At 33.3% G+C, this 10,033-nt stretch overlaps 1 protein-coding gene across 1 annotated transcript; it reads right to left on the reverse strand.

The window, feature by feature from the left end:
- Positions 1–3,651: 3,651 nt before the first annotated feature.
- LOC123653829 lies at positions 3,652–5,777 on the reverse strand. Its single transcript, XM_045589809.1, has 3 exons — positions 5,772–5,777; positions 4,235–5,631; positions 3,652–4,063 (listed from the first exon to the last, which is right to left on the reverse strand). Exons 1-3 carry the CDS (start codon positions 5,775–5,777, stop codon positions 3,652–3,654), a joined length of 1,815 nt encoding a protein of 604 aa, XP_045445765.1.
- Positions 5,778–10,033: the final 4,256 nt, after the last annotated feature.

A 10,033-nucleotide genomic window follows, 5' to 3' on the forward strand; every position in this document is an offset into this window, starting at 1 on the left:
GCAAAACATGGCATGTGTTTATTTTGCTAAAAACATTTAAACACTTTGTTACTTGTAATGCCCCATTTTTAACCGACTTCAAAAAAGGAGGAGGTTACTCAATTTGACCGTATATGTAATGTATGTCGATGTAATTGAAGTCGTTTTTTTCGTTTGCGAGCAAACACAATTATTATATTCTCCGTATTTTTCTAAAATTTCAATACTATTTAACTTATTTTATTAGACGGCTTACGACTGTGCTCTTTAATTACAAACAAATAAAATTGAAACGTCTCTGTTGTTGTAACGATATTTAATTTTCTTTTTACTAAAATGCATATGAATTGATACAAATATATATAAGTTTTATTTCATTGAATTAATATTCAATATATTTTGCTACATGTTACAGAATTATAAAATATTATTTACGTTAATAATTGCATTAAAGGGTGTACATTTGTGATGTACAAAATATATTCCGTTCTTTTTTTATAACAGGGATTACTCAAAGTTCTATGATGATTAAACAACTTTGGTTTAAGTAACAAGCTTCGAAATCACGCTATTTCTCATCATTTATATTTTTAACCGACTTCCAAAAAAGGAGGAGGTTCTCAATTCCATTTTTATTTATTTTTTTATTTTTATGTATGTTACATCAGAACTTTTGACCGTGTGGACCGATTTCGACAAATTTTGTTTTAATCGAAAGGTGGTGTGTGCCAATTGGTCCCATTTAAATTTATTTGAGATCTAACAACTACTTTTCGAGTTATATCTAATAATGCGTTTTTACTTGACGCTTTTTTCGTCGACCTACGTTGTATTATACCGCATAACTTTCTACTGGATGTACCGATTTTGATAATTCTTTTTTTGTTGGAAAAGAGATATCCCTAGTTTAGTACCATGATACGGAAACCAGGATCTGATGATGGGATCCCAGAGAAATCGAGGGAAACTCTTGAAAATCCGCAATAACTTTTTACTGGATGTACCGATTTTGATAATTTTTTTTTGTTGAAAAGAAGATATCCCTAGTTTAGTACCATGATAAGGAAACCAGGATCTGATGATGAAATCCCAGAGAAATCGAGGGAAACTCTTGAAAATCCGCAATAACTTTTTACTGGGTGTACCGATTTTAATAATTTTTAATTAATAATTGTGTTTGCGAGCAAACACAATTATTTTCATACATTAACTGAGGTAGGGCATAGCAGGAAATATTCTGGTTCAAAACTGAAGCAGCACGACTTGGGAAGTAGCTCAATCCTACAGAAATGATACTGCTCTCAAGCAGCGTTGTGTTTCCGTGGTGAGTAAGGTGACCAGAGCTTCTGGGGACGTTCCGGGGTAGGGTCGACAACGTGCTTGCGATGCTTCTGGTATTGGGGGCGTCAGCTACGGCAATCGCTTACCATCAGGTCAGGCTTGTTTGACGACCTAGTTGTATAAAAAACATCATTATATTGTAAAAGAAAACCGTTGATAGAGTTTAAAACAACGAAAGGTTTATTTCATTTTGTTGTTACGTGTTTTACTTATATAGTATTTTACATAACCATTCCAGTAGGGTAGACTGGGTACGGTTGAAACATTTTAGCTTTTGTCGTGCATAGCATCAGCATTAATTAAGCGAGCGATGAAGGAACTATATTAAATAAAAGACCGTATATCTGTCTACTAATGGGCAATGTTATTTGAAATTACCGTATTGTATTGTATGTATAAAATCAAATAAAAAAAAAAATGTAATTTGTTTCAGCCGTCCCCATGCCAGGGTCGGTTGAAACAGTGTCTGGGGTCAATTGAAACACATGCAAATAATACAAAATATAATAAATAAACATGTTTTAATAATCATCTAATAAAATTTAACGACTCGTAATGGCACAGTGGAATATCACAAATATTTTTCATCAATATTCAAATCTTTGTACAACACTTACGCCCGGTTTCCGAAAGGCTGATCAACGCAGAAATTAACAAATCATCTGTCAAATCTCTTGTTAAGCATTAAATGAGTTGCTAAAAGCATGATTAACTACTTAATTTAATCATACTGCCAGTTGACATAGGTGTCAAATTTGACTCTAGAATCGAATGTTAACCGCCATTTTGGGTTTCTGAAACGCGAATTAAGCTATAATCATTGATCAAACGTCTGTCAAACACTCGGTCAACTAATCGGTGTATATCGGTGAATTAACTTAAGGAAAACAATTATTTTCTACGTGAAACTACATTTTGGTTCTTTAAAGGTATGTAAAACAGTAAAACATATTTATAACCAAGTGTTATAAATGTAATATATGTTTTATCTTATAATAGTCTACATTTGGTCTTGATAAACTAAAAATTTTTGTTCTTTGTTGTAGCTTACACAGATGTCTATTATTATTACCAAGAAGATACTGGTCAAAGTTCAATAAATAAATGAAAACACTTCTGTGCGGTCATCTCTATTATTGACACATTTTAATTGTTAAGTTTTAAATTTGATTACTATCAATATATAAATAATAGGGAATTTAATAAAAAAAAGGTCATAAAAATATATATCTAAATATACATTTGTAGGAACTATAAAAAAAATACTTATAATTACTTAATAACTAAAATTTAAAACAAACTATTATAATTATAATTACTTTATCATATTTTCATACTACTATTTTCTACTTAATTAATGTTTTTTTTTTTAAATCAGTATTTTCTGATACTTTAATATTTTTTTCTAAAGATTTCCTCTTCGTCTTATTTTCATCATATTGTTTTTTTTAATAATAAAAATATTAAATAAATAAATAAATATCATATAACATACATGTTTTTATAAATATACATAGAAATAATAGATATATAAATACAAATATTACACCCAGACTCAGACGGGAATCGAACCCGCAACCCGCGGAACAAAAAGCAGGGCCACTACAAACTGCGCCAACGGGCTAGTCAATTATTGTTTTTAGGAACTATTTTCTTTTTTTGTATCTTCCTTAAATGTTAATATGATGCTTTATTAGATGTATCAGTATTATCAGATGTATTAAATAGCATCACAACTAACAGTTTCTGTAGGTTTTGATACATCACAAATATATAAAATAATATTTAATTATGTTACATGACCACATGTTACAAACCGAATGTCAAATCAAACTAATCAAAGACTAGCTAATTTTGCTGTGAATAACTTTTCAGCAACTCAAATTCACTTGACAGCCGTTTTAAATCTAACAGCCGATTAGTATACCTATACTTTGACAAACGTTTCAGAAACCGGGCGTTAGGATTTAACATTATTATTAATCAGTCTTTAAAGGTTTATAGGAGACCATAATTTATTTGTTTTATTTGTGTATGTACTACTTGCTATTATATTTCCCAAAAATCAACAGCATTCATTATATTAAACTAGATGTCAGCACTCCAGCTAACAAAACACTTTGAGAAAAACATTAAAAATTATTTCTATAAACATCTACATTTGGATGCATAGATAAACAAATAACAAAACAAAACAATAATACTTTTTGATTAATAAAATAAAATAGAACAGCTTAAAAAATTTTTTAGCTCTTCAGCTATAGAAACTAAATTTTATTCTATTTCTATAAAAATTAACCTTTAAACAAAAATACTTAAGTGGTTATGAGATCATTCGGAATCACAATTGTGACAAACATAACTAAGATAACCTTTTGTGCACTCTTCATGCGCCCATATTTTACATTTTGTGCATTGGATCCATTTTTCCCTCGGTCTGCTTTTCGAATATGCTGACATGCAAACAAGGCAGTAGCAATCCTCTTCTTCTGATGATGATAATTCATGTGTTTTGTTTCTGTTTGTAGCATTTCTTTTAATCCTTCCTCCATCTAATCTTTTCTTAACTTGCTTGGCTTTGGTTCGTTTCAGTCTGTTTTCATGTTCTTTTCTTATCTCTTCCTTTTCGGGCGTATCTGTGTAGATTGTAGATTTCCTAGTTTTTCGCCCCCTGTTTGTTAATTTCCTTGCAGGAGCTTTTGGTAGTGGTCGTACTATTTCAGGGGAAAACAAAAGTAGTGTACTAGAAGTCGCGATATTTTCTGTTTGATTTAACAACACAGGAATGGATTGAGAACTTGTAGAGGGTTTGAGTGAAATTTGCTGCACACTACTTTAATGTCTGGGTAGCGAGATCAAAGGTTCTGGATGCGTAATAATGTTTTTCTGTTCTCTGTCTGGGAGTTGTGTATACTGTGGAATGTTTGTAGTCTGTTGTTCTACAAAAAGATCTGCATTAGAAAAATCTTCTGGTAGTTCGCAGGTTAAAATAGAAGGTGATTGTGGTGGCGTTTTATCTTCAGGTGTATTAGTATACTGAATAGGGCCATCAGCTGCCTCGATTGCGTTTACAGGATTTGGCCTATCTGTTACAAATGCAGGAGCAAAATCGAGTTCAGTAAACAAATGCCGATTAAATGGCACAATCCCAGTTACGCGAAAGCCAGCTTCAATGTTTGATTGTGTAAGAACAAGGGGCATAGCAGTAGCTAAAATCCCTGGGATGTCATATATTGACATAGTCTTGCCAGGGTGACTTCTCATCCATCCATCACAGGTCGAATTTATAGCTTTCTTCAGCGGACCGAATACAGATTGATCAAGCGGTTGAAGTTTATGTGAGCAGTGGGGTGGGAAAGATAGCATCACAATGCTATTCGTCTTGCAAAAATCAAGTGCATTAATGTGAATATGTGAATAGTGGTTATCAAGCACAAGTAAAACTTTATGTGAAGAAGAAGGATTTGTATGTTTTTTGAAGTGTTCCAGAAAATGAATAAATGTTTCATCCTGCATCCAGCCGGAAGGATTTGCACTTCCTGCAGATCCTATTGGCCCATCCCTGACAAAGTGATCTTGGTATCGCACTCGCGGAAAGACAAAGAATGGCGGAATAGCATTTCCGATGGCATTCACCGCAAAGGCTACTGTGACTAAAGTACCCCTCTCGGCTGATGTCACTGAACCTACTTGACGAGCACCCCGTCTAGCTACTATTCTGTCGGGCTTTTGCACAGTAGTTATGCCGGTCTCATCAACATTATATATATTTTGTGGTTCAAATTTATAACGCTCCATAACAGTAGCCAAATTGTCATAGAAAGAATCTACGTTACTTCTATTAAAGCTAGTCGCCCTAGAAAGACTTGTAGCCTGAGCTACACGTACTGACAGTTCAGGATTTCTTTTCATAAACATGCGAAACCATTCTTCACCAGCCATTTCTTTGTTATCCCAAGTCCGAGGTCGTGATAAGTTGTACTTGACGGTTAGTTCGTATGCCAATTTCATAACATCCTTTTTAGTTAGGCCAAAATATATATCTGCACATCTAATTAAATATTTAGATAGCTCACGCTCTTGTTCCTGGTTAAACACTCGATTGTGAGCCTTATATCCCATTTCTTGATTTTCATCGCCACCAGTCGCATCTCGTTTACGTACGTACCTCAACAGGGAACAGTGGTTTAGTCCATTCTTTTCTGCCGCTGTTCTTAACGAAGATCCCGCTTTTACATCTTCATAGGCTTGTTTGTACGTTGATAAGTCAGCCCGACCTCTCGTAGTCTTCCTTTGGCGTACCCTTGGCATCTGAGAAACAAGAAAATTCAATAAATAAAATGTTTCAACCGTACCCACAAAAAGTGTTTCAACTGTCCCCAACCCCCCTTCTAGGTATAAAACTGTTTACAGGAAGATTGATAATAAATTTGGATTAAAACTAATCATACTGCCATATTCTACAAACGTCAACTAAAACAATACAAAACTCTTAATACTCTAACTTTAATCAAAACCATAATAATAGCAAAAGTGCACGAACAAAAATACTTACTTTTCAGTCAAAAAACACAATGGGGTCTCCTATACACAAGTACAGCGCGCGAAGAATGACGCAACACTAAAATTCATGTTTCGACCTGTCGACCGCTTCGTTCTCCCTTTGTACCCCTCACCTCTTCACGCACAGTTCACGAGATATTCGCTTTGTTTCAACCGTCCACCGTTTCAACCGTACCCAGTCTACCCTACTTATTCGGGTGATACTAGTTCTACATGTGAATACCAAGGCAAATGTTGGTCTAAAATGTTACCTAAATATACAGTGAATGTCTCATTTCATGTAAGAAAACTTGTAATGCTTTGTTGTATTTATTTATTTGTAAATTTAAATTTATAACTGATTATACAAAAAATATAATGTACTACTCAGTAAATCAGTACTAAATTTGAAAACAAATAAAATGAATTGCTGAAATACAAATTACTTTCGGATGTTTGCACCTAATTGGATTTTTTTTTTGTAATTATTAGAACAAGGTGTAAAAAAAATCGAGACATCCACGCAACAAAAATATAGCTGTACGAAGTCCTCTGGGTCAGCTAGTTTTTAATCAATGAGGTAGTTAAAACGTCAGTGGTACTAGTTCGGATTTGAGCCCACAATCGTAGCACGTTTTGAAAGAAGCTCTGAGAGATCTGACGTATATTTATATGTAGGTATTATTAAAAGTGTGTGTCGGGCCAAGTTCCAAAACTTGCTCTTCATGTTCAAAGTGACTTTTGTAAAACAGAGAAAGTTTAATGAAAGGTTAAACAGTACAATATGTACATTTAACGTCATTCAACTATTTTTAAACTTAGTCTACTTAGTCAGTCGATGTCCCTTATTTCTAGATTTTTACCTGATGATTAATATAATTAATATAGATACAAATGTAGATCCCAGATCAATATCGTATAAAAATACTTGCAAACTTTATACGGTCATTCTCCAATTCGGCGTTCTTTGCCTAATTACCGTGACGTTTTTTATTTTTCACTGATTTGACTTAAACACATTAAAATATGAAACAAATAAAAAATACGAATTCAATAATTAATTTGGCATGTAACAGTTAATTGTGGTTTTCTAGATAATGAGACTTAAAAAAATTATGGTTATGGTAATTAGAAAATTTTTATATTTAATGTAACGGTAATTAGAAAATATGCTGTGTGGTTACGGCAGTAAGAATATAGCCACTCCCTCTCTTCCCGTGAGTATCGTAAGAGGCGACTAAGGGATTACACAGTTCCACTACCACCCTGGAACTTGGAAGTGCCGACCGATGGCGGGATAGTCATCCAACTACTGGTTTTGAAATACACAGACCGAAGACGGGTAGCAGCGTCTTAGGTGCAACAAAGCCAGCCCTGCGGTCTCCAACCCACCTGCCCAGCGTGGTGACTATCGGCAAGACAAGACACATGAGTTCACACCACGTTTTTCTTGAAATATATTCTCTCTTGCCAGGACAAATGCGACTGTTCTCATCTTGCTCTACAAAAATTTGGACGTCTTGTTTGGTTTTCTCTACAGTAGTCCCTATATTATTATTATGTAAATACTTTGGTTCTATTTCTTTATCATGACTTTGTTTTGGTTTTGGATGTAGCGTGTTTTATATTTCAGTCTTAATGCTTGCTTCCTGTACTTTTCTTTTGCTCTTCTTAGCTCTGTTGTTTTGTCTCAAATATGACATTTCTTTATTTGTTTTCTATCTAATCCTTCTAAATAACAATAAGAGTGAGATTTTTTTACGTATCGGTTTCTCGACAGTTATCTTTGAAGATGGTGAAGTTGGTGAAGTTGGTGTTGAACACAAGGAAGACGCTCGTTCCGTAATATTTACACTTGTATCTTTATTTTTGGTCAAATGCTCATTATTAATTAATAATAAAATAACATACTTTCAGTAGAAGATGATGACAGAGCACTAGACGCGGCGTTGATGTAGTTAAAGAAGGTTTAAAATTTGGTGTCTTTTTCAAGGGAACTAATTCTTTTTCAAAAGAAGTCGACTGCAGAAAAATTTCGTCTTGCTGATTATCTTCTTTTTTTGATTTGGGATTTTCGGGACAATTTTGTACTCTTTTAGTGTACTTTTTAGCGCAGCGAGTATCATAAATCATTGAGATGTGGTGTGACAAAGTTTCAAGAGGATCTGTTATATTGTTATCAAGCACCTCTATATCTAAGGTCACTTCTTCCTCGATTGTTTTCAATTTTCCCTTTTCCTTTTGTCTTTTATAGTAAGCTCTGAAATTTTCTCTACTTCTTTTTTGAGTTTTCTTCCGGCTTTTGGTGACATTTCGCAGATAGGCAGTATTTTTTTATTTTTTTATTGTACCCTTCTTTCTCCTTTATTTTTTTTTTGATTGCTAATACAAAAAGGGGCATTTTTAATTCGTTCTCGGCATTGTCGCGCGGCAAGCCTTCTATTTTCTTTAACTTCCTCTTTGGTCTTTTTAGGTTTTCCTATCTTATAAATTAAATAATTTGATGAATATAGACATATTTACGGACAGTAATAATAATAATCTACGAAAACCGCGGTAAACAAGTATTACTTTTTCATACAACGGTAATTATAAACATATGGTAATTAGTATACGGTAATTAGAAAACGATAAATTTTCATAAAAATGTTTAAAACCGACACAGTATACAAATTCTAGCTTATTACAACGTACGGAGGCCAAAGTACTGTCTTCATTTACATGATCAACTTGGGTCTATCTTAAAAATCTAGTATTAAAATAAGAACAACGGTAATTAGAAAAGTTTTTAACCAAGGCTACGGTAATTATATACTCACGTGCTTCATTGGCGGTACACTAACATGAGAGTCATACAACTGCTGATGGACCTCGGTACACACTGAGGAGACGCGATGCGTACGGTAGTAATGTGCCAAATACTTTTATTTAGGGATGTGCACTCGAGAACAGCAGATGTTACGGTAATTAGAAGTTTCCATTGGACATACGATTACTTCATAATAATTATTTGTAGACTGGTTCTATTGAGTTGATATTTTGTTATGCGATACACGCTGCTTAATATCGTTTAAAACGTTGAATGGATCAAAGTAAATCTATACGCTATAAAAAATACAAGCAAGTTTTAAGATTAAATTGGTGTGCGGACACGCCACGGTAATTAGAGAACAGAGGTTTTTTGAACATAAGTTAAATTAATTTAGTCTTAATGACTTGAAACAGAAGCCAATATTTTTTTTACAGCTAGGTACGGATGCTATCTAAAATATATAAAAAAGTGCATGATTGAATATGATGATATTACGGTTTAAACAAGCCCGGACACGAAAAATTTGCTAATCGGAGAATGGCCGTATACCTTTAGGTTAGTAAGCACATTAATAAATTACTTAAACACATTCGCTAACAAACAATGGAGTAGCGCACAGTGTAATATGGTAGAACAAATGCATATTAAAACTAATTGTGTTTGTTCGCAAACGAAAAAAAATCCGACTTGAATGACATCGACAAGTAAGTAGACGAAAAAATAGTCTAGTAAATACGCGTTATCGAAGATCACTCAAAAAATAGTCATTAGATTGCAGAGATGGGACCACATAACAAGTATCAGCATTCAATTAAAACAAGAACCATCAAAATCGGTACACCCAGTGAAAATTTATGCGGCATAATACAACGTGACGAAAAAATAGTCAAGTAAAAACGCATTATTAGATATAACTCGAAAAGTAATGGTTAGATCTCAATTAAATTTAAATTGGACCATTTCACAGAGGTGAAAGGTATAGAGGTAAGTAGGTAGAAAAGGTATTCGTCTAAAACATATATAAAAATTAGCTGCTACTTTTTGCTAAATCTAATATGAGACTTAGAACAAAAATCACTATCATTTACGTTTTCATAGTTACACTGTTAAAAATTTCTTTGGTAAACTTACTAAAAATGTGTGGGAAGTTTTAACGCAAAACAATTTAGTAAATTTACTAAACAGAATGCTTCAACTCAATTTGAGAAAATTACAAAATGTTTTTGGAAATTTACCAAGCAGTTCCAGAAGATTTAAATAGTAATTTTATCATACAGTTTTGTAATTTTACTCAAGAATGTATCATGAAAATGCTTAGTAAATTTACTATGCTGTTTTGTAACTATACTACTTAATTCA

This window comes from Melitaea cinxia, chromosome 5 (assembly GCF_905220565.1).
Source record: "Melitaea cinxia chromosome 5, ilMelCinx1.1, whole genome shotgun sequence".
NCBI lineage: Eukaryota > Metazoa > Arthropoda > Insecta > Lepidoptera > Nymphalidae > Melitaea > Melitaea cinxia.

Coding starts and splice junctions, on each gene's coding strand:
- LOC123653829 (XM_045589809.1), bottom strand. Junction 4,064..4,234: donor CAGACTACAAACATTCCACA/GTATACACAACT, acceptor CGCGACTTCTAG/TACACTACTTTTGTTTTCCC.